Source organism: Aedes albopictus, chromosome 1 (assembly GCF_035046485.1).
Source record: "Aedes albopictus strain Foshan chromosome 1, AalbF5, whole genome shotgun sequence".
Taxonomy (NCBI): domain Eukaryota; kingdom Metazoa; phylum Arthropoda; class Insecta; order Diptera; family Culicidae; genus Aedes; species Aedes albopictus.
Window position 1 is genome coordinate 177,979,632 of NC_085136.1, and position 24,960 is coordinate 178,004,591.

Genomic DNA, 24,960 nt, shown 5'->3' on the forward strand with positions numbered 1-24,960 from the left:
GCGCTGGATACAGGGCCAGGTCCGCTGTCCTGCGCACTATGTCCGACGTTACCCAAGTAACCATTAAGCCGTAAAAATGGCATTAAGTCGGCTCTATAGTCGAATGTAGAACCTGGCTAACAGAGCTAATTGGTTCTATATCCTCTTATAGAGCTGCTCAAAAGCCACTTTTGGCGAATTATTCGGCTGATATACGGCCAACTTTAAAATATCGTACCAAGTCTCTGGAGCGAAAGTTGTCAAAAGTGAGACAAAGAAAAAAGAAAAAAAATATTTTGTTTATCTCCTGTTCTTTTCTAACTTCCTTCGCTTCCATTGAAGTTGCTTTTTGCTACTTCATCCAGATTCTAGCTGTTGTCCTCCGGGTTCCTGATCAAGTCCAAGTCTGTTGCCTTTCTCATCTGCTCCACCAATGCACCATATGGGAATGGTGTGATCAAACTAGTATTTAAACCTACAGCCACTATATATACAGTCTGGCGGACTGTCACTTTCGACCGGAGCCAATCGAGCATGACGTCACGGTGTAGCATTTAACGGTGTGGACACTGTGACGTCATGCTCGATTGGCTCCGGTCGAAAGTGACAGTCCGCCAGACTGTGTATATAGTGACTGTATTTAAACCATGAAAAACAAAATAGTTTGGGCATTTCGAGGGTTGAAAATGATATGGGATGAGGATGATTCAGTGGTAAGCTTGGTGGTGACGAACGCAGGAAATGAAGCAGGAGAAGCAATGTTTATATAAATTTTCGGGAAACGTTTCAGAAGAATAGGGAAACGAGCTGGAGTTTGTCTTGATTGAAAAAAATGGAATAATTGGGTTCTTTAGGGGTATCCAGATTATTGCATAGTCGGAATCTCCGCCCAACAATAGGGTCCTAAAATGAAAAATATTTCCCCGGTTTTGCTGCATAACACGAAAGAGCATGCTTTTCTGATCTCAATGGTAATTTTTCCGAACTTAAACAATAACAGAATAGTTAATAAACTTGAAAATAAAATAATGATGAGCAGGTCTTGTTTGACATTCGAGGTCAACCTTGACGTAACGAAAGTGAAACGGCGGGTTGCAAAAGACACCACATTGGCTCACTTTTGACAATAAATCGGCACCAACATTTCAAAAGGGCGTAACTGCATTTACAACCAATGCCTTCTCACAAAGCTGTGGAGCGTATCCCATCCCTCTCGAGCAATCCACTAGCACAAATAAGCTGCTAGTACACAGGGTCAAATATTTGTCCAAAAAGAAACCAATGCTCAAACATCTTGTTTGACTCGATCGAATTTTCATTAGTGTCAAACTGATGTTGTTTCTTGAGTTCTTTCCTTGTCAAATATTTGACCCTGTGTACTACTGGCCATAGAAAGATAAAATCCTCCTCTTTCGAATAATGGATGTGAATTGCGTGAGATGAATGAAATACGACCCACAGCTCTGTGAGAAGGCATTGGTTGCAAAAGCAGTTACGCCCTTTTGAAATGTTGGTGCCGAAATGTTCCTGTTTGACATACACGGTAAACCAAATTTACCCAAAATTTAGTGCTAAACAAGGAGTGTTGCAAAAATTATTAAAATTTTTGAAAATATATTTTATGGGCTTTACCTAATATGAATACTTAAAAAATGAGTAAACATGTCGTTTTAATCAATGCTTGATCGAATTATGCAGAAATTGAGATAGGCCTTTAGGAGCCTATTAACACAGAACAGATAAACATCATCATTAGAAAAATAGGCGCTGGTCATTAAAAATCGACAGCAGCGAACCTAGCGGTGGCGGGCAAGCTTTTTACACTGTGAATTTCTCCACCCAGTAGGCAATTAGACGACTATTCTCGTCTAATAGCTCATACACTCGAATAAATTGACACGTCTAGGATTGCTTGATATTGGGATATTGATGTTTTACATGGATTTGCGCAAATTGTAAAACCCTCGAATGTCACGTGTTAAACATATCTCGCGCTTAGTATCATACGGACGTATCTACAGTGATCGGTTTCTCTTTATCGATTTTCTCTTTGGTTAATGACGTGGCCGGCAAATAATTTCGGCTGTTTTTGTTATTTTAGATGCCAATTCTAGTCGTCCTTCACCGAAACGCACCGAGAGATCATCCGAATATTAGTGGTTTGTCCCGGAAAAATCCAAAAAGAAAATCGATGAAGAAAAATCGATCATTGTTGATTCACCCGTATGAGACTAAACGCGAGATATAAATTCGCCAACATTATTTTTACCCCGACTTTTCAACAAATCGCACGTTTGCCATGTGTATTTCACGCGGAATTAAATTTAAATGCCTGTGCATTAGGGTGGCCCACACTTATATGAAAAACAAAAATTTCGAAAAATGGGTCTGTTCTTTTCTAACTTCCTTTGCTTCCATTGAAGTTGCTTTTTTGCTACTTCATCCAGATTCTAGCTGTTGTCCTCCGAGTTCCTGATCAAGTCCAAGTCCGTTGCCTTTTTCATCTGCTCCACCAATGCACCATGGGAATGGTGTGATCAAACTATAGTATTTAAACCATGAAAAACAAAATAGTTTGAGCATTTCGAGGGTTGAAAATGATATGGGATGAGGATGATTCAGTGGTAAGGTTGGTGGTGATGAACGCAGGAATTGATGCAGGAGAAGCAATGTTTAATGGGAATTCGGACCTCGGTATATCAGCCGAATAATTCGCCAAAAGTGGCTTTTGAGCAGCTCTATAAAAGGATATAGAACCAATTAGCTCTGTTAGCCAGGTTCTACATTCGACTAGAGCCGACTCAATGCCATTTTACGGCTTAATGGTTACTTGGGTGGTGTGTAGGGTGCCTTACATACGTCATTGTACCGACAAAGCGACACATATGAAAAGTGCTCACTTTGTTACTTAAGTCAGTTTGATTTTCTTCATTTTCAAAAGGTTTTAACAACTGTTGAATGAGTTATTGTTTTAAAAATATAAAACTTATAACATTTGCGTCACAAGGGAAACATTCAAGAAAGATCGAAAATTCTGATCAATGTTACCCCGGATTTTGGTAATTCAAGTTTATAAACTATATAACCTATAGGTGCTTTTCACCATAAAAAATAAAATGGATTTACTCCTGCTGATCAACTGTGGGTGTGCGCCAAGCGGGAAGTCCATTGTGATGTTGCTACACATCATTAAGCAGAATATTAGGTATAAAAATATGCAAAAATCTTAGTTTTGTTTATTTTGTTACTTGGAACGTATTGAAAATTTGCTCTTGAATTGGGAGTCATTCGAATTCTTCTAGGCTACTTCAGATGACCCCCAATAGGTGAATCGGAATGGTCCCCCGTTGTAGAGGCGCTGAGTGAGATAAGGAGAAAATCGTTTGTTTACATAAAAAATCAAGTTTTTTGTCTTCAAAATTTATTCATATTTTGCACTGATAGGGTAACCAATATAATTTGGACCCCCATATATTTTGGACCCCCTGAGTCGTATTATCACAAATTTCTCAGATTTAATGAAGATATTGCGAAAATTTTTAGAATCATTCGCTAAATTAGATTGCTCTGCACGGGCAGCAATCATTTCCGCACTGGAAGTAGCATTATTTGCCTTGAAATTCATTTTTGTCAATCTCGTCATGCGTGTCAGTATCTGTTGCAGTATGTACGCGCCCCTCGTATTTTCATTCTCTTTTGTTAACACACACATACTAACATACTCTCGCACGGACCTGAAATAAAGAGTGCAGTGAATGCCCGCATAGCCAAAAACACTTTGTCTTGTAGTTCTAACATAAAAAATGTTTCATACCATAGTGTAGGTCCTTGTGATATCGTTTACTTAATGTAATACAAAATGATTCTCTTCCCAGGTAACCACTAAGCACTGTTCTGAGCATTATAACAGCCATTTAACAGCTTTTCAGTGCTAAATAGCTCTATATAAGCATTCCTAATGCTTATGGGCGCTATAACCAGTAAGAACTAAATTAAGCCCTGTAAGCCTATATAAAGCCTACAAGCTGTAAAGAAGTTTGTCAGTGCTGTCACAGGGCTTGGAGCACATGACGTTTATATCAATCAAAATAGATTTCGACCAAAACAGACTCGAGTCGGTCATGATCAATACATTTTAAACATCCATGTCGGACGGGTTTGACGAAACGGGATTATTTTTGTTGTTGGCATGTTTATCGGAATGGTGTTGTTAAATAGATAATGGAATTTGATTATCTTGATTATTCCATTTTTTTTTTCAATCAAGACAAACTCCAGCTCGTTTCCCTCTTCTTGTGAAACGTTTCCCGACCATTTATATAAACATTGCTTCTCCTGCATCAATTCCTGCGTTCATCACCACCAACCTTACCACTGAATCATCCTCATCCCATATCATTTTCAACCCTCGAAATGCCCAAACTATTTTGTTTTTCATGGTTTAAATACTAGTTTCATAACACCATTCCCATGGTGCATTGGTGGAGCAGATGAAAAAGGCAACGGACTTGGACTTGATCAGGAACTCGGAGGACAACAGCTAGAATCTGGATGAAGTAGCAAAAAAGCAACTTCAATGGAAGCAAAGGAAGTTAGAAAAGAACAGAAGATAAACATTTTTTTTCTTTTTTCTTTGTCTCACTTTTGACAACTTTCGCTCCAGAGACTTGGTACGATATTTTAAAGTTGGCCGTATATCAGCCGAATAATTCGCCAAAAGTGGCTTTTGAGCAGCTCTATAAGAGGATATAGAACCAATTAGCTCTGTTAGCCAGGTTCTACATTCGACTATAGAGCCGACTTAATGCCATTTTCACGGCTTAATGGTTACTTGGGTTGACTTAAAACAACATATGACACTTCAGTAACAATACCTTTTATTTTAAAAATATAACGTATTGTCGTTGAGTTGTTATTTACTGTCCATAAGTTTGCATATCACTTGCTTATGACAATAAACAATCTATAAGAACTATCTCACAAGATGTAACACTATGCCAAATCTTGCTGACATTGTATTTAATTTTCTATCATCAAATGGGAAAGACTATGTTGTCACAAACACATCGACACATTTTATTGTATCACATTCGATGGACCATATCTGATATTGTTAAACATAAACTGTGTGTGTGATAATTTATTTTTGCTAATTTTCCTGCCTTTGCGGCGAACAGCCATATTTGATTCGGTCTTCAACTTATTTGGCAGCACGAAAGTTTTGCGGAAAAGATCGTACTTTTCTTTCACGAAGTACCAGCTTTATTGGCCATTCTGAGCGAAAAGTTGATTAAAAGCATTCCAAATTATTGTTTAATGTCAGAAAAGTGAAACAAATCTGTTTTAGCGCAGCCGGAGCAGCCCCAATCAATACCCCAACACCGGCGGTGGTTGAACAAAAACCCTTTCTGTACATACGCTGCTACCAGTCAATCGGCAGAGTGCTGTCCTCCTGAAAGTATGAGATCGTCCGCCCGGTATCAACGGAATCATACACAAATGCAGGTTCCAAGAAATGGCAAGTTTCTAGCCACGGATCGGAAGAAGCGGTATGAAGGTGAGTTTTTAGTGAATCTTTTTTTTTCAAGCTTTGATCTCACTCACAAATTATTACTGTTTGTCTTCTGATCTCGAATTTCAGACTGGGAAGTACGGCCAAGACGCTGAAAAGAATAGAATTTCGATACTGTTGGGATATGCAATACTGTTTCCTCTCAGTGTGGCATTCGGCGAGATCGAAGGCGAGATCAACCCTGCGAAAACTTTCCACAGCAGACCCGAGCGAGCGCGCCACGCGCGTATCAATGTGAACTTTATTTTTTCAGTCCCCTACGTTAAACCCGTTCAGACGTGCATTAAAGTATTTTCTAGTTTCATTCACACGAAGTGTTTCATTCCGAGTCCGGTTCCCTTTCTTCGGTTATTTCGTTTCCGTTGTGCTTTGTTCACCTCTGCCCAACAGATACGATCTCTGAAAATAACCCTGCCCTGAAGCGATCGCAAGCAGGCCTCGAGAGTAAGTAACTCGCTTGTTGTTCCTGAGGGCCGCCCTCCTTCCTGGAAGTTTACGTGCTGTTTTGTGCGCTAACTGCATCGGTCCACTTCCTGGTTCCGGATTTTGGTTGTGCATTCCCGACTTTCAAGAAGAGACCTATATCTACGCTATAACCGCAGACTACAACTAGGGGAGCAGCGGAAGGCAGCGTAGCAACTTTTTTTGTCTAGTTTCATGTTTTTGCTTTAGGCAGAAACCGTTCTTAAATAAATTATTCCAGTTGTAATTATCAATATTTTAAAAAAGTAATTTAATTTACCATTTCCGAAGTATTTTGCTCGGCGTTATTTTTGAATATTTGCTTCCGTAATTTTCATGACGATTTCAAATTTAATGAATAATTTTCGTAAAACATGAGATTGAGGCAGTTTGGCACATTTATTTCAAGTCGATATGAAGATTGCGTCCTTGCGAAAGCAGATATTTGAAAACAGCAAATTGCTTGAAAATGATATTCAAACTGTTGAAAAAGTACAACTATACAATAAAGCATACTGTCGATAAAAACTTGTTGAACAATAAACGAACAATTCCATAGATATTTCAAACGTTGTCTCAAATTTATAGTTTAACTGATTTGTAACAATTTACTTTATTGTCATTATCGCTAAAAATGGATTATATGTCTACAATATGATTTGTTGTTTGCTTATATAGAGCTATTTAGCACTGAAAAGCTGTTATATGGCTGTTATAATGCTCAGAACAGTGCTTAGTGGTTACCTGGGTCTGTTCTTTTCTAACTTCCTTTGCTTCCATTGAAGTTGCTTTTTTGCTACTTCATCCAGATTCTAGCTGTTGTCCTCCGAGTTCCTGATCAAGTCCAAGTCCGTTGCCTTTTTCATCTGCTCCACCAATGCACCATGGGAATGGTGTGATCAAACTATAGTATTTAAACCATGAAAAACAAAATAGTTTGAGCATTTCGAGGGTTGAAAATGATATGGGATGAGGATGATTCAGTGGTAAGGTTGGTGGTGATGAACGCAGGAATTGATGCAGGAGAAGCAATGTTTAATGGGAATTCGGACCTCGGTATATCAGCCGAATAATTCGCCAAAAGTGGCTTTTGAGCAGCTCTATAAAAGGATATAGAACCAATTAGCTCTGTTAGCCAGGTTCTACATTCGACTAGAGCCGACTCAATGCCATTTTACGGCTTAATGGTTACTTGGGTGGTGTGTAGGGTGCCTTACATACGTCATTGTACCGACAAAGCGACACATATGAAAAGTGCTCACTTTGTTACTTAAGTCAGTTTGATTTTCTTCATTTTCAAAAGGTTTTAACAACTGTTGAATGAGTTATTGTTTTAAAAATATAAAACTTATAACATTTGCGTCACAAGGGAAACATTCAAGAAAGATCGAAAATTCTGATCAATGTTACCCCGGATTTTGGTAATTCAAGTTTATAAACTATATAACCTATAGGTGCTTTTCACCATAAAAAATAAAATGGATTTACTCCTGCTGATCAACTGTGGGTGTGCGCCAAGCGGGAAGTCCATTGTGATGTTGCTACACATCATTAAGCAGAATATTAGGTATAAAAATATGCAAAAATCTTAGTTTTGTTTATTTTGTTACTTGGAACGTATTGAAAATTTGCTCTTGAATTGGGAGTCATTCGAATTCTTCTAGGCTACTTCAGATGACCCCCAATAGGTGAATCGGAATGGTCCCCCGTTGTAGAGGCGCTGAGTGAGATAAGGAGAAAATCGTTTGTTTACATAAAAAATCAAGTTTTTTGTCTTCAAAATTTATTCATATTTTGCACTGATAGGGTAACCAATATAATTTGGACCCCCATATATTTTGGACCCCCTGAGTCGTATTATCACAAATTTCTCAGATTTAATGAAGATATTGCGAAAATTTTTAGAATCATTCGCTAAATTAGATTGCTCTGCACGGGCAGCAATCATTTCCGCACTGGAAGTAGCATTATTTGCCTTGAAATTCATTTTTGTCAATCTCGTCATGCGTGTCAGTATCTGTTGCAGTATGTACGCGCCCCTCGTATTTTCATTCTCTTTTGTTAACACACACATACTAACATACTCTCGCACGGACCTGAAATAAAGAGTGCAGTGAATGCCCGCATAGCCAAAAACACTTTGTCTTGTAGTTCTAACATAAAAAATGTTTCATACCATAGTGTAGGTCCTTGTGATATCGTTTACTTAATGTAATACAAAATGATTCTCTTCCCAGGTAACCACTAAGCACTGTTCTGAGCATTATAACAGCCATTTAACAGCTTTTCAGTGCTAAATAGCTCTATATAAGCATTCCTAATGCTTATGGGCGCTATAACCAGTAAGAACTAAATTAAGCCCTGTAAGCCTATATAAAGCCTACAAGCTGTAAAGAAGTTTGTCAGTGCTGTCACAGGGCTTGGAGCACATGACGTTTATATCAATCAAAATAGATTTCGACCAAAACAGACTCGAGTCGGTCATGATCAATACATTTTAAACATCCATGTCGGACGGGTTTGACGAAACGGGATTATTTTTGTTGTTGGCATGTTTATCGGAATGGTGTTGTTAAATAGATAATGGAATTTGATTATCTTGATTATTCCATTTTTTTTTTCAATCAAGACAAACTCCAGCTCGTTTCCCTCTTCTTGTGAAACGTTTCCCGACCATTTATATAAACATTGCTTCTCCTGCATCAATTCCTGCGTTCATCACCACCAACCTTACCACTGAATCATCCTCATCCCATATCATTTTCAACCCTCGAAATGCCCAAACTATTTTGTTTTTCATGGTTTAAATACTAGTTTCATAACACCATTCCCATGGTGCATTGGTGGAGCAGATGAAAAAGGCAACGGACTTGGACTTGATCAGGAACTCGGAGGACAACAGCTAGAATCTGGATGAAGTAGCAAAAAAGCAACTTCAATGGAAGCAAAGGAAGTTAGAAAAGAACAGAAGATAAACATTTTTTTTCTTTTTTCTTTGTCTCACTTTTGACAACTTTCGCTCCAGAGACTTGGTACGATATTTTAAAGTTGGCCGTATATCAGCCGAATAATTCGCCAAAAGTGGCTTTTGAGCAGCTCTATAAGAGGATATAGAACCAATTAGCTCTGTTAGCCAGGTTCTACATTCGACTATAGAGCCGACTTAATGCCATTTTCACGGCTTAATGGTTACTTGGGTTGACTTAAAACAACATATGACACTTCAGTAACAATACCTTTTATTTTAAAAATATAACGTATTGTCGTTGAGTTGTTATTTACTGTCCATAAGTTTGCATATCACTTGCTTATGACAATAAACAATCTATAAGAACTATCTCACAAGATGTAACACTATGCCAAATCTTGCTGACATTGTATTTAATTTTCTATCATCAAATGGGAAAGACTATGTTGTCACAAACACATCGACACATTTTATTGTATCACATTCGATGGACCATATCTGATATTGTTAAACATAAACTGTGTGTGTGATAATTTATTTTTGCTAATTTTCCTGCCTTTGCGGCGAACAGCCATATTTGATTCGGTCTTCAACTTATTTGGCAGCACGAAAGTTTTGCGGAAAAGATCGTACTTTTCTTTCACGAAGTACCAGCTTTATTGGCCATTCTGAGCGAAAAGTTGATTAAAAGCATTCCAAATTATTGTTTAATGTCAGAAAAGTGAAACAAATCTGTTTTAGCGCAGCCGGAGCAGCCCCAATCAATACCCCAACACCGGCGGTGGTTGAACAAAAACCCTTTCTGTACATACGCTGCTACCAGTCAATCGGCAGAGTGCTGTCCTCCTGAAAGTATGAGATCGTCCGCCCGGTATCAACGGAATCATACACAAATGCAGGTTCCAAGAAATGGCAAGTTTCTAGCCACGGATCGGAAGAAGCGGTATGAAGGTGAGTTTTTAGTGAATCTTTTTTTTTCAAGCTTTGATCTCACTCACAAATTATTACTGTTTGTCTTCTGATCTCGAATTTCAGACTGGGAAGTACGGCCAAGACGCTGAAAAGAATAGAATTTCGATACTGTTGGGATATGCAATACTGTTTCCTCTCAGTGTGGCATTCGGCGAGATCGAAGGCGAGATCAACCCTGCGAAAACTTTCCACAGCAGACCCGAGCGAGCGCGCCACGCGCGTATCAATGTGAACTTTATTTTTTCAGTCCCCTACGTTAAACCCGTTCAGACGTGCATTAAAGTATTTTCTAGTTTCATTCACACGAAGTGTTTCATTCCGAGTCCGGTTCCCTTTCTTCGGTTATTTCGTTTCCGTTGTGCTTTGTTCACCTCTGCCCAACAGATACGATCTCTGAAAATAACCCTGCCCTGAAGCGATCGCAAGCAGGCCTCGAGAGTAAGTAACTCGCTTGTTGTTCCTGAGGGCCGCCCTCCTTCCTGGAAGTTTACGTGCTGTTTTGTGCGCTAACTGCATCGGTCCACTTCCTGGTTCCGGATTTTGGTTGTGCATTCCCGACTTTCAAGAAGAGACCTATATCTACGCTATAACCGCAGACTACAACTAGGGGAGCAGCGGAAGGCAGCGTAGCAACTTTTTTTGTCTAGTTTCATGTTTTTGCTTTAGGCAGAAACCGTTCTTAAATAAATTATTCCAGTTGTAATTATCAATATTTTAAAAAAGTAATTTAATTTACCATTTCCGAAGTATTTTGCTCGGCGTTATTTTTGAATATTTGCTTCCGTAATTTTCATGACGATTTCAAATTTAATGAATAATTTTCGTAAAACATGAGATTGAGGCAGTTTGGCACATTTATTTCAAGTCGATATGAAGATTGCGTCCTTGCGAAAGCAGATATTTGAAAACAGCAAATTGCTTGAAAATGATATTCAAACTGTTGAAAAAGTACAACTATACAATAAAGCATACTGTCGATAAAAACTTGTTGAACAATAAACGAACAATTCCATAGATATTTCAAACGTTGTCTCAAATTTATAGTTTAACTGATTTGTAACAATTTACTTTATTGTCATTATCGCTAAAAATGGATTATATGTCTACAATATGATTTGTTGTTTTGCGAAAATTTTGTTCGAGAAAAAGGCCGATTTTTTATTGTAACCTAACTTAACAGCCTATTCGCCATATTGTGATTTGGCCCATTACAAATTGTCAAATGGTACACTACAATATACGAACACTATTTTATGATGTGATGCCGGATAACATGTGAAATTGTACAGGCACAGTTTTAAGTGGTTTTGGACAATAAGCGAGATAGTACGCTTGCAGTTTACAACTATGCGGGTGGGCAGTAAAATATAGGCGAGCCTACACGCTAAGACCAGTTTACCTATTTTTCTAAAATATGGGTAAATTTTATTCAAATTTGCGTAAACTTTACGCAAATATGGGTAAATTAAACTCATATTTTGGAAAAGTGCACAACCGCATTTATAGGTAATATTAACCCATATTTGGGTTACAATTACTCATATTTGTGTCCACATTACCCATATTTGAGTTCTGTTTACCTATATTTGAGTATCATTTACGCATATTTGCGGTTGTGCACTTTTTGGAAAAAAGGTAAACTGATCTTAGCGTGTAGGGAGCACAGTGCGCTCCGTGAATCAATACAATAAATCGTTTTGAACTAATCGAACCCGTGTTTAATTAACGTTAAAACATGGTGTCAGAAGTTGGTTCGCGATTCGAATAGTGTTTTCCGGCGTCATTGGTGTATATCGCGGAAAATTGGTGCGGAAAAAAGACTCGAGTGTGAAAAACTTGCGGTGAATCGGTCTGCGGCAAGACAGCCGCCATTTTGTTTTCAGTGGAAAAAAGTGGTGGATCCTCCTCGACATGGATCCCAATCAGTTCAAGATGTTTCTGGAGCACCAGAACAACATTTTCCAGCAGTTCATGGAGTCAGTGAATTCGACGGCATCGTCAGCGACAGCAGCAGCGACGTCGTCTTTGCAGCAGCAGCGCCAGGCCGACCAGCGTCCATGCGCGGCGAACGTGCACGTCCCACAGCCATCGCCTCTGGCTCTTGAAGGTGATATGGAGGACAATTTCGATTTTTTGTGAAGAGTTGGAACGACTATTCCAAGGCGATCGGCATGGACGAGTGGCCCCGCGGTGACAAAGCAAAAAAAAGTCAGCTTTCTGCTGGCCATTATTGGTGAACCAGCCAGGAAGAAGTATTACAACTTCGAGCTCACCGCAGCTGAGGCAGCGAATACGCAATCAGCACTTCAGGCTATCAAGTCGAAGGTGGTGGCAAAACGTAACATAATCGTCGACAGATTGGATTTTTTCTCCGCTGTCCAAGCATCTCGAGAAACGGTTGATGACTTCTGCTCTCGCCTCAAAGGTTTGGCAAAAATTTCCAAGCTGGGTAATCTCGAGTCGGAACTCATTGCGTACAAGCTGGTCACCGCCAACAAGTGGCAGAGTTTGCGAACAAAAATGTTGACCATACCCGACATAACATTGGAAAAAGCAGTAGATCTCTGTCGCGCAGAGGAAATCACGGAGAAGAGGTCTCAAGAGCTGAACTACACCATTCCGGAGTCAGATGTCAACAAAATCACAAAAGGAAAATCTCGTTCGAGGCAGTCGCACCATAGACTAATTTCAAGACCTCGATGTACCAAAGAAAACGATCAAATTTTCGGTGACCAGTCCGGTACCCAATAAATATTCATAACCGTGTATTTTTTTCCGTGTAAATGGCCTTTTGTGTAAATTTTATTTAGCGTGTTACCACAGACAAACAGACGTAACACTACGAACATTTTTCGATTCAAATGATAGTCCCGGAAACCTGTTCGCCCAATACTAAAAGGACTGAGTTTGGCCGACCATGAACTAGGTGGCGGTAGTGGGCAAACGTCAAACTCGAACAAAAACGATGCGAGCGCCACGGGTGGGCAGTTGGCCAACTGTCAACTCTTTAAATAGACCGTTAATTCGGTGTACGATGGGAAATGTCAGAGTGTTTCGTCTGTTTGTCTGTGGTGTTACACTGATCTGACAGCTCTGACAATAAGGGACTAAACATAAATTACATAAAGTGAGTACCGAGGATTGTTCACAATCTGCGAACTTGACTGCGGAAAAAATTGCGACCATGACGCCGCTCTCTCCAAGGTGTAAGTTTTGCGGAGATGCTCATGAATTCTCGAAAGGAGCATGCCCGGCTGTCGGCAAACGATGTCACAAGTGCAACAGAAAAAATCATTTCGAGAGAGTATGCCGAGCAGCAGGACGCAGAACCAGTCGACGGTCCCGTAGAGTTCGTGTAGTCAAGGAAGAAAGCAGTTCAGAAAACGAATCTACTACTACAGATGAATCATCGGAAGAAAGCGAACAAGAATATGAAATAGGCAAGGTTTACGACAACTCGGACAATGGAGGCGGTGTAGCAGCAGAATAGACCATTCCCGTCTGACCTAACCCCCCTTTTTACCCTTCTTACACCCATCAGAAGGGTATAAATACCGCTCGAAAAACCGACTTTCGATCCGAGGCCCGCAGGGCCGAGTCTCATATACCAATCAACTCAGCTCGACCAACTGAGCAAATGTGTGTGTGTGTGTGTGTGTGTGTGTGTGTGTGTGTGTGTGTGTGTGTGTGTGTGTGTGTGTGTGTGTGTGTGTGTGTGTGTGTGTGTGTGTGTGTGTGTGTGTGTGTGTGTGTGTGTGTGTGTGTGTGTGTGTGTGTGTGTGTGTGTGTGTGTGTGTGTGTGTGTGTGTGTGTGTGTGTGTGTGTGTGTGTGTGTGTGTGTGTGTGTGTGTATGTGTGTGTGTGCGTATGTTACAAAAAAAGTCACGCACGTTTCTCAGCCGTCTGATATCCGATTTGGATTCTCTTAGTTGCAAATGAAAGCTATAACATCCTAGTAGAACCCTATTGAATTTTATTACGATCGGACATTTGGTTACCGAGATATCTTTCGATGAGTACTTTGAAGTCATATAGGTAAGCTCTTTGAGAAATTTTTGACATTTAACATATTGATGAATATCTCAGCCGTCTGTCAACCGATTTGAGTTCTCTTGGCAGCAAATGAAAGCTACAACATCCTAGTAGAACGCTCTGAAATTTTATTTCGATTGGACATTTGGTTACTGAGATATCTTTCGAAGAGGATTTAGGAGTTATACAACTAAACTTTTTGAGATTTTTAACAAAGTGTATCAAACTAAATATCTCAGCCGTGTGTCAATCGATTTGGGTTCTCTTGGCACCAAATGAAAGCTACAACATCCTAGTAGATTGCCCAGAAATTTTCTTAGGATTGGACATTTGGTTACAAAGATATCTAACAAGTAAACTTTTTGAGATTTTTGACCAAGTGTATCATAATAAATATCTCAACCGTACCCAAGTAACCATTAAGCCGTAAAAATGGCATTAAGTCGGCTCTATAGTCGAATGTAGAACCTGGCTAACAGAGGTAATTGGTTCTATATCCTCTTATAGAGCGAATTATTCGGCTGATATACGGCCAACTTTAAAATATCGTACCAAGTCTCTGGAGCGAAAGTTGTCAAAAGTGAGACAAAGAAAAAAGAAAAAAATGTTTATCTTCTGTTCTTTTCTAACTTCCTTCGCTTCCATTGAAGTTGCTTTTTTGCTACTTCATCCAGATTCTAGCTGTTGTCCTCCGAGTTCCTGATCAAGTCCAAGTCCGTTGCCTTTTTCATCTGCTCCACCAATGCACCATGGGAATGGTGTGATCAAACTAGTATCAAGATAATCAAATTCCATTATCTATTTAACAACACCATTCCGATAAACATGCCAACAACAAAAATAATCCCGTTTCGTCAATCCCGTCCGACATGGATGTTTAACACTTATGTGGCCGGCAGGGTACCCGGGTACCTTTTTCAATTTCAAATCTCGATATTTTAATGGTTATTGAGACTAGGATGTTGGAACTCTGTTAGATCTTAGAACTCGTGAATATACATCTATTACTGGGGTTGACCAAATTTTAAAGTGAGGAGGGGCAGGGTGAGAGGCTCCTGCATTTTTTTATTACGTGGAAGGCCGGCAGGGTACCCGGGTACCCACGAAATTGAAATGATCATATCTCCGTCAATTTTTCATCGATTTTGGAAATTTTTAGCTCATTCAATTCAGAAACTCATCATCTATCGGGAAAATGTTTGGTTAGACCGATCTAATCACCGTGGTTTTCGGAAAATCCATATTTTTGGGAGCATGTCCTTATACCATATTGAAACCCACATTGTTAAGGCTAGGCGAGGGGGGCGACACATCTAAATCGTCCAATAGATGCCGACATAGATGCATCTACTTTTTTAGATCAGTGTGCAACTATCAGATTTTTTTGCACTGCATCCACTTCCAAATCCTGCGAGCGCTGCTTTGATATGGAAGGAGATGTGAATGGATAGAACAGATGTGCGGAGGCCAGTCCAGTAAAAAATGTGAAAAGGGTGTAATTGATTTTTACAAACAAATACGTTAACAACTGCTTCGACTATGTTCACGCAACTGAGTCCAGTAAAATATGGATTACATACACTCCCGTTCAAAAGTTTGGGGTCACCCCCTCAAAAACATGTCATTTTTTTAGGCCCATATCTCCGCCAATTTGCGTCCGATTTCAAAACCCTAGGTTTCATTCAAAAGATAATAAGTCAAAGAAACTTGGAACATGATTTAAAAGAAACTTTTTCAAAAAATTTTGTATGCAAACTTAACCCAAAGTTGCCAAATTTTCTAAAAAATGGATATAAACTTAAGGCAGAGTCGCTGGAAATTGGGTCGACCAAATTTTAAGATGAGAGCGGTAATATGACCCATTTTCTATTAGCTTTCAACTGCTTTTTACAGAACTTAGCTAAAAAATCTAGAAAAAAAGTTATTAAGTAAATTAATCCTTGATGTCATCGACCAAAAGTTTGGGGTCACCCCTCAATATGATGTATCGGCCAAAAGTTTGGGGTCACTTTCGTAAAACATGGAAAAGTAATTTGGCGATATCTTCGTCATCTATAGTTCAATTTTAATTATTTTTGGCTCATTTCAAAGATAATTAACTAAATTTACGTTTGATGTCTTCAACTTAACGTATTTAACGATTTTTGTATATAAAAATGTTATGTAAAGTTAGCACATTTTACCACGCTTCAAAAAATGAGGCAACTTTACGTTAAGTTTTAGTATGTAAATTTCAACAAATATGTGTGGTTCAATGTCTATGCAGTAAGTATCATTCATTTTGTTTCAAATAAGCCAAGAAGAATTAAAATTGAATGAAAGATGACAAAGATATCAACAAATCACTTTTCCATGTTTTACGATAGTGACCCCAAACTTTTGACCGATACATCATATTGAGAAGTGACCCCAAACTTTTGGCCGATGACATCAAGGATTAATTTACTTAATAACTTTTTTTCTAGATTTTTTAGCTAAGTTCTGTAAAAAGCAGTTGAAAGCTAATAGAAAATGGGTCATATTACCGCTCTCATCTTAAAATTTGGTCGACCCAATTTCCAGCGACACTGCCGTAAGTTTATATTCATTTTTTAGAAAATTTGGCAACTTTGGGTTAAGTTTACATACAAAATTTTTTGAAAAAGTTTCTTTCAAATCATGTTCAAAGTTTCTTTGACTTATTATCTTTTGAATGAAACCTAGGGTTTTGAAATCGGACGCAAATTGGCGGAGATATGGGCCTAAAAAAATGACATGTTTTTGAGGGGGTGACCCCAAACTTTTGAACGGGAGTGTAGTTATCTAAGCATTTATTTACCTTGTATTTGAGTTAATTGGCGTAATAATATTGAATTAGACCGAGAAATGTCGTCAAATAAAGCGTGAGTGTGAGCTGGTACAAAAAAAAAATAGTTGGCCTTTTTTCACATAGTATGTCAGAACTAGTCACTTTGTTTTCGTTAGAAAAAAACAAAACCTGAAGTTCCTCTGGGAGAGTGGAGAATACATGCTCCAGCAATTTTACCGCAATTTTTCAGCAGCTCCGTCCGGAAAATACTCCAGCTGGTTTTTCTCGAAAAATGTCCAGCGATTTCTTCTGTGGCACCCTCCAACGAGTCCTCCAGCAAATCTTTCTATCAGGCAGTGTAAATAATTCAGGACGACAATGAGTTGTTCGTTTATCAGGACGATTGTCTGAATCTTTTGATGACGGAACTCCAGGATTTGTTCCAGCTGAAGCGACCGTCGGTAAGGGTTAGGAGTCCAAGTAGGAGTCTGTCCTACCGAACCGGAGCAACCACAGAAGCTGGCCAAGGCCGTAGAACACAGCGAAGAGGAAGCCGAACACGCTCAGTTGGATCGCGAGGCGAGCAACATGCGACGATGTGCCCAGTGCTTCCAGCTGACGGAGAGGACACTTCAGTGGGAGATGATGGACTTTTGTAACGACAACTAGAAATGTCTTGGGGTTTATCAGAACTCGGTGCGTGCCAATTGTGCCATGTGTAGCAACGCCGTTTCAGTATCCAGCAGGGGCAAGCTTTGCGTCCGGTTTGGATTCGACAGGGCTTACTTGTTTCAAAATGTGCATGGTGAATCTCTATATATATATATAATCACGAGTGTTATCACTAACAGGAACATCGTGTCGGGAAACTGTAAAGTGATGTAAAGTGAAAAGCCCAACTTTGATATGATCCAAAAGGTGATCGGAAACATGGTCAGGTGTTTGCTGAATTGTCTTACCCTGAGCGAAAGTCCGGCAACGCAACGCTCTCTGGGTGAAGCAGATCCCTTGTGACTACTGCAAGCTGCCAAAAACTCCACAGTATCACTTGATCATGAGCGATGCCAGAGTCTAGACCTTCTATACCTATCAGTGCGTGATATCGTTTTAAAGCCAGTTCACCAAAACTCAGTTGACCGAGGAAAGCCGTAATAAATCCGGTGCCCACAGGACTGCCGAAACTAAAAGTGCTCTTCTAAGAGTAGTTTATAAATTGGTCCTATTGTAAAATTTTACGAAGTGGTACATTTCAAAAAGATAGGTATTTTGTACTGATTGTGTATACATATTGATGACCGCCCTTCCCATCCCATTATAGGTTCTGTTTCCCTCTTCAATAACAATAACTACTATTTTTTGAAAGCAACTCATTTCTTGCAAACGACATGAAAATTGTCAAATCTGCACTGCCTATGATCGCATAATTGCCCCACATGTATAGGAAAGCCAGCAAATATAGGACGGATATGCGAACATAGGCAGTACATAGGAATCTAAGCTAAATTGAATGACAGACTTAGTCTATTGCCAGAAATGTTTCTGATTTGAAGTAACGAATCAGTTTCATCTTACGAGCAATATTTAATTCAGCTCGGTGCATTTGATCATCACCAGTTCCAAAGGATCCAGAACATGTATGCCGCCCGGCTTCATTCGTTTCGCGCCATACCACCGCGCACTAACAACTATGGGTGTTTTTTGGTTCTGAACTGTTGTAAAGCTGATGGTTTAGCAAATATTTTATGAAATAACCAAGAGCTGAACCTATGCAAAAATATTGTGGGTTAGCCTTACTGCCCCTATTCGCATAACCGTCCCATGTTTGCTGGGTTTCCTATTCACATGGGACTGTTGTGCCAATGGGGGCAGCTTAGTCCACTTGAAAAACCCTTCGGGCTTTTTGGCATATCCAAGATAAACAAAGTACCCAAATGGGCAGTGGCAAGATTTTTACACCCACGCTGGTGGCCTAAACGACCAGTAGCAACTATTTTGCCTCCTAGATTTTTGAGAATTTCTTTCAAACAAAATTATTTCCATAATAGTAAACTCTGACACCTCGTCTAATTTCCACGGCTTAATGGGTTAAAATAGGGCACTGATTTATAATCGGGCTGGATTGGGTAGCCTATCAAGTTGCTAGAAATGATTGTGTGTAGCGGAATGAAGCATCCGATTGAAGAGGTAAACCATATCGGTGGCCGTGGGATGAAGGAGTGCTGAATGCTTAGGATGCATGGCAGCCGCTGCGAGGAACAGCAATGTCACTAAAGGAGCAGCAATCGTGGAAACGGGGTCTGATCCCGAGAGAGCATCATGTCCCGAAAGCCTTTAGTAGACCGACTATTACTGGTATCAAATTAGGTACCTGTCACCGATCCTCGAATTCCTCACTGAGTGAATGCAGACGGCGGTGCCTAAAAAATATTAATAGTAATCAGTTTCTAAACGTTAGTTAAGATTCGGACATACTTTTTTCGCTTCATTCCGCCTAGCAGACCAGCAATGCAAAGGGAGTGGCCGACAATCTCGACGACCAGAACCATCACTCACCAGTCTCGGAAGCGGAATACGGCCCTAGCTCTGGCTGCAAACGGCGGAGATACATTGCCTGTGTCAACTGCTTTGCTCCACTCGCTTTTCACACGGCCGGGTTGCTCCGGTTCCTTTCCTTCGGGATACGGTAGGCGGAGATCCTGTTTCCTCCCGACGATCAACTTTAATTGCGCGATTCACTGCAAGGGTTGCGATCTGTTTTGACGTTTGGCAACAAAATCGCTAGCTTTGTTTACGTCGATCGCATTAGATTGAAGAGATGTGAATAGTTTGAAAAAAGGATTTGAGATAGATTTTGGATGGAAAGCAGATGTCAAGATGGAAACGGATAATGCACAGTGCAAAAGATGCGTAAGATTTTTGGTAAAAATGTGATAATCTGGATGTGTCGCCCCCCTCGTGATATACGACCAACTTTAAAATATCGTACCAAGTCTCTGGAGCGAAATTTGTCAAAAGTGAGACAAAGAAAAAAGAAAAAAAAATTGTTTATCTCCTGTTCTTTTCTAACTTCCTTCGCTTCCATTGAAGTTGCTTTTTTGCTACTTCATCCAGATTCTAGCTGTTGTCCTCCGAGTTCCTGATCAAGTCCAAGTCCGTTGCCTTTCTCATCTGCTCCACCAATGCACCATGGGAATGGTGTGATTAAACTAGCATTTAAACCATGAAAAACAAAATAGTTTGGGCATTTCGAAGGTTGAAAATGATATGGGATGCGGATCAGTGGTAAGCTTGGTGGTGATGAACGTAGGAATTGATGCAGGATAAGCAATGTTTATATAAATGGTCGGGAAACGTTTCAGAAGAAGAGGGAAACGAGCTGAAGTTTGCCTTGATTGAAAAAAAAAAAAATGGAACAATCAAGATAACCAGATTCCATTATCTATTTAACAACACCATTCCGATAAACATTCCAACAACAAAAAAATTCCGTTCCGCCAATCCCGTCCGACATGGGTGTTTAAAATGTATTGATCATGACCGACTCGAGTCTGTTTTGGTCGAAATCTATTTTGATTGATATAAACGTCATGTGCTCCAAGCCCTGCGACAGCACTGACAAACTTCTTTACAGCTTGTAGGCTTTATATAGGCTTACAGGGCTTAATTTAGTTCGCGCAGAAAAAAGCATGGTAAAATCAAAAATTCAGCCAACTTTACATAGATCCTTGGAGCCGTCAGTATAAATAAGCTTGTAACCGTTCAACTTTGTTTTAATATTGTTCGTGCAGTTGAAAATCGAAATTTTGGACACGCGTAAATCGATTTCTCTTTTAAACCGTGTGTCGGACATACGTCGGGCACAGTGCGCTGGATAGAGGACCAGGTCCGCTGTCTAGCGCACTACGGCCGACGTTAGGTTTCACGTATGCATTTTGAGAAAATTCGATTGTCGGGTGTGGGGAAACTTCAGGTTTCAACCGCGACGACAATAAGCTCGTTGAAACGGGGTACCACCACCGGCGTCATGTTCGCGATTTTTTCCGCAGTCAAGTTCGCAGATTGTGAACAATCCTCGGTACTAACTTTACGTAATTTATGTTCAGTCCTTTACTGTCAGAGCTCTGTCAGATCGGTGTAACACGCTAAATATAATTTACACAAAAGGCTATTTACACGGAAAAAATACACGGTAATGAATATTTATTGGGTACCGGCCTGGACACAGAAAATTTAATGGTTTTCTTTGGTACATCGAGGTCTTGAAATTAGTCTATGGTACCACAGTACAAGAATTCAGATTTTCTTTGGTTGGTGTATTTAGAGTCCATAAGATTTTAGGTGGAAAGAAGTCCCACGCTTCGTCTCCAACCCAGTGGACCGTGGACACCGGGGGGAGGATCTGGTGGGCGATCTGCTGGAGGAGCTTGTTTGCCTCTTTGAGGAGGAACACTTCCTCGTCATCCTCGCTCGTCTTTTCAAGAAAACAGGCTGCCCTGGAGCATACGGCTATTGCAAAAATGTGTCGAAATGGTAAGATACCGGCCTCGACGCACGCGGATGCTGCAGGTGTACATGGAAATAGGCCAGATAAAATACGGATGCAGCGGTTGAAAGTGGATGCAAGCTTCTTGATTACAGTTTCAGAGTTCCTGCATAGTAGTTCAGCACCATATAGTAGTTTGCAAATGACTGCCCGCGTGATACGTGGACCCACATCACGATTGTTTTTAGTGTGTTTGCTAGTGATAGTTCGTATAAGATTCAATCGACTCTCACATTCTTTTTTAATCCGATCACAGTGAGGCTGGAAACTTTAGGTGTCGGTCTAAGTGTATTCCGAGAATGCGGATGGTGGACTCGTAAGGAATTTCTTCTCCATTGATGGTCGGCGGGTTCTTTTTAGCGCGATGTCTTCCAGAGCAAATGTGAGAGAATTGACTTTTTGATGGTGACAATTCGAATCCGTTAGAGAGTGCCCAGGAATGGACTGCATCGATGGCTCTTTGTAGTTTCTTGCGGATTAAAGCAGGCCTCTGTTATAAGGATAACAATGTCGTCCGCAAATACAAAATGAAGACTCCTTTTGGTAGGGATTCAAACACTCCGTTCATAGCGATAAGGAAAAGGGTTACCGCTAACACGGAGCCCTGAGGCACGCCAGTTTCCTCTGGAAAGTAGTTCGATTTTGTACTTCCGATGGACACCTGAAAGGTTCTGTTTGATAGGAAGTTACGGATAAAGGCGAAAGTATTGCCACCAATGCCCCAGCTAGCCAGTTTTTCCAGAACCGGCGGGGTCCAGATACGATTATATGCCTTCGAAATATCCAACGCAGCCAAGTCCACGTGGAGACTATTTTCAAGGGCGTCGTCCAGAACGTGGCCGAGTGTTGCGAAGTAGGTGCTCGTGCCACATCCTTGGCGAAACGCATGTTGCCGATGGTCCAGAAGGTCGTTGTCCCGAATAAATTAGTCTCCGATTCACCATTCGTTCCATAACCTTACTGCAGCAGCTGGTCAGAGAAATCGGACGGTATCCGTTAGGCTCGGTACGAATTGAGTTCTTTTTGGGAATGGGGATGACTAAACCACCGACCAGCTTTCCGGGAACCCTGGCTGGGGTCCGACCTTCCGGCATTATTACCGACTTTCGGGGTAATGATTCACCTGGCCTTGCGGGCACCACCAGACAGCTCCTCGCCTGATGGTTGCTTCGCTCGCTTCTGCGATTGCTTGCCCCGTTTGTCGCGAGCAATCGCTTCCGCCTTATTCGGACTTCCTGCGAAGGAGAAGGCCTCCGTTTGGGTAAACTTCGGCACTTTCTCATTTGCAGGCTCCGCTGCTGCAGCACTCAGCAACGCGAGTGCTGCGTGCTCCTGCTTGGCATCGTCGATCGACGCCCTAAGTCGAAGCATGGCCGTTTTCAGGTCCTTGCTTATGTTCGACTTAGTGGACGCAAAGTCGATGATTTTGCCAAGCTGCTGCTCAGCCACCTCTATTGCGGACCGTCCTTTGGATTCCCGGTTGACGGCCCTCAACAACCACGCTCCGTCCATAACCTCCACCGGCTGGCTTGCCGGGAAGTGGACTGGAACACCCACGCTTGAGCTGCGTACTCCCAGCGCCTATCTCCTCACTTCTCCTTGTCGGAGATCTCATCAACCCGCTTCTTGCGAAGGGGTTGATCTCACCACTACTTCCACCTAAATTTTGATTTCTTGAATTTTTGCTAATTTTTTCATCCCACGAGTCGCACGGGAAATAAGGTCCACCACGCCAGAGCCCTGCATTAACGCGGTAAGGGACAGCTTACTGTGGGGGGTGCCCGGTACCCCACAGGCTCCGTTAAAGATCGAGCATCTTTTTCACCCCCTCGATCACTCATTCCTCAGCACGGGTCGCTTGACACCTTGAATTGGGGTTAGTAGTCCTATTCTTAGCCGGCGACTACGCGGCTGACTCGCAAGCGGGGGGGGAGGGGGTGCGTCTGGCCCCAGGACTTTCATCCCTGCTGCCCCAAGTGCTGTGTCATCTGTCTTCTGTCAACTTGCTGATTGGCTGGCGACGACTTTAGCGATGGTTTCACTTGCAACGGGTTCAAATCTTCGCATTCGATAAGGGGGAAAACCGACAATATCCGACTTTAACCGCGTCTAACCTCTGCTGGGTTAACAGCAATAGAAGTGTATTCTCCCTGGCCAAAACCATTGATTTTTTTATGTTTCAGAACAATTCTGACAATATTGCGCTACTTGACCGAGGATTGGACGAACTCGCTAGCTGCTCAGAACAACCATCCTGGATGAAATATTATGAAGACGTTACATATTTATTCAACAAGTGAGTGTATATAAAAAATATGTGGGTATGGGACATAAAAGTGGGTTGATTACATTTTTCTCTTTTTAGAATTAGAATCAAGACTGAAGATCTAGTAGAAATTCATGGATGTACTTCTCGGTTGGTGCTCAGTGAAAACGTCGATGGCAAGGAAAGAGTATGTTAAACACTGACATAGATGATTTTTTTTTTCAAATACTAGATTTGATTTTTAGGCAAAACTACACGCCAGAGATGTTTCTAGGATGATATCCAGTGTTCATAGTAATATTAAAGCTCTTAAATCATTTGCCAGAAGTAAGTATAGTACCTAAACCTTTGCATTATAGAGTCTTGTACCGCTTGGGCAATTGTTCCTATTTTGGGCACTTGCTTCTATAACTAAGTCAATTTAAGGCTTTTTCTTGTGTCATCACAACGGCTTCTTCAGAATCATCATCCAAATTCAACTTTACACAGTATTGCACTAATACACTTACGTAAGAAAATCGACGCTCACCTTTTCTCTTAAATTCTCCACTTCACGCAAAATATTTGGGAAAGAAATATAGAACACACTATTCCAATTAAAATTCCCTTTCCAACTATCTATGCCACAAAGAAATATTTTCACTCAAACTTAAAAATTATACAAATTTATTTCAACCGCACCAAGTGTTCGATGGCAATGTTTACCACCCACCACAGTACAACGACGACGGCAGCAGCGCGACGCGACGGTGCCGTCTGGCGCACAATCATCGATCATTGAACGCAGTGATGTCGATCTTGCGGGTCAATTCATCAATAAAATCAATCAAAATCATTGAAATGGTCAATTCAAATTTATCGATTATGCGTCGTAAAATCGAAAACTATTTTTCGAATGATTATTGTTGTACTTTGAAGTACATATGATAGTACTTGAGGGCCCATATAGCCGAGGCGGTAAACGCACGGGTATTCAGCATGACCATGCTGAGGGTGACGGGTTCGATTCCCGGTCGGTCCAGGATCTTTTCGTAAAGGAAATTTCCTTGACTTCCTTGGGCATAGAGTATCTTCGTGCCTGCCACACGATATGCACATGCAAAATGGTCATTGGCAGAGGAAGCTCTCAGTTAATAACTGTGGAAGTGCTCATAGAACACTAAGCTGAGAAGCAGGCTTTGTCCCAGCGAGGACGTTACGCCAAGAAGAGAGAGAGAGAGATGATAGTAATAAAAGCAAATAATTTTTATTTGTGAAATCTCCTCCGCACTGTCCTCCAACACTGCTGCTTAGGGTGCCAATGAAAATCGAATTTTCGAATTTCGAAAACGGGTAGTGCTCAAAAGTTTCGTCTCCTCAAAAAAAGTCCCCATGCAAA

General features: G+C 40.8%; 1 protein-coding gene and 1 long non-coding RNA gene across 4 annotated transcripts in view; both read left to right on the top strand.

Moving 5' to 3' along the window:
• LOC109416319 (syntaxin-16-like) overlaps positions 1-24,960 on the top strand; it is a 98,102-nt gene that overhangs the window by 33,101 nt on the left and 40,041 nt on the right. For all 3 annotated transcript variants that reach the window (XM_062845896.1, XM_062845897.1, XM_019690358.3), the window contains exons 2-4: positions 23,500-23,612; positions 23,682-23,769; positions 23,828-23,909. In XM_062845896.1, the coding sequence (XP_062701880.1) occupies positions 23,500-23,612; positions 23,682-23,769; positions 23,828-23,909 (283 nt within the window). The remainder of the gene's footprint in view (positions 1-23,499; positions 23,613-23,681; positions 23,770-23,827; positions 23,910-24,960) is intronic.
• Positions 6,750-10,255, top strand: LOC115258361 (uncharacterized). The gene is made up of 2 exons (XR_003893618.2): positions 6,750-9,932; positions 10,017-10,255. It is a non-coding gene; the product is annotated as an uncharacterized LOC115258361 (long non-coding RNA).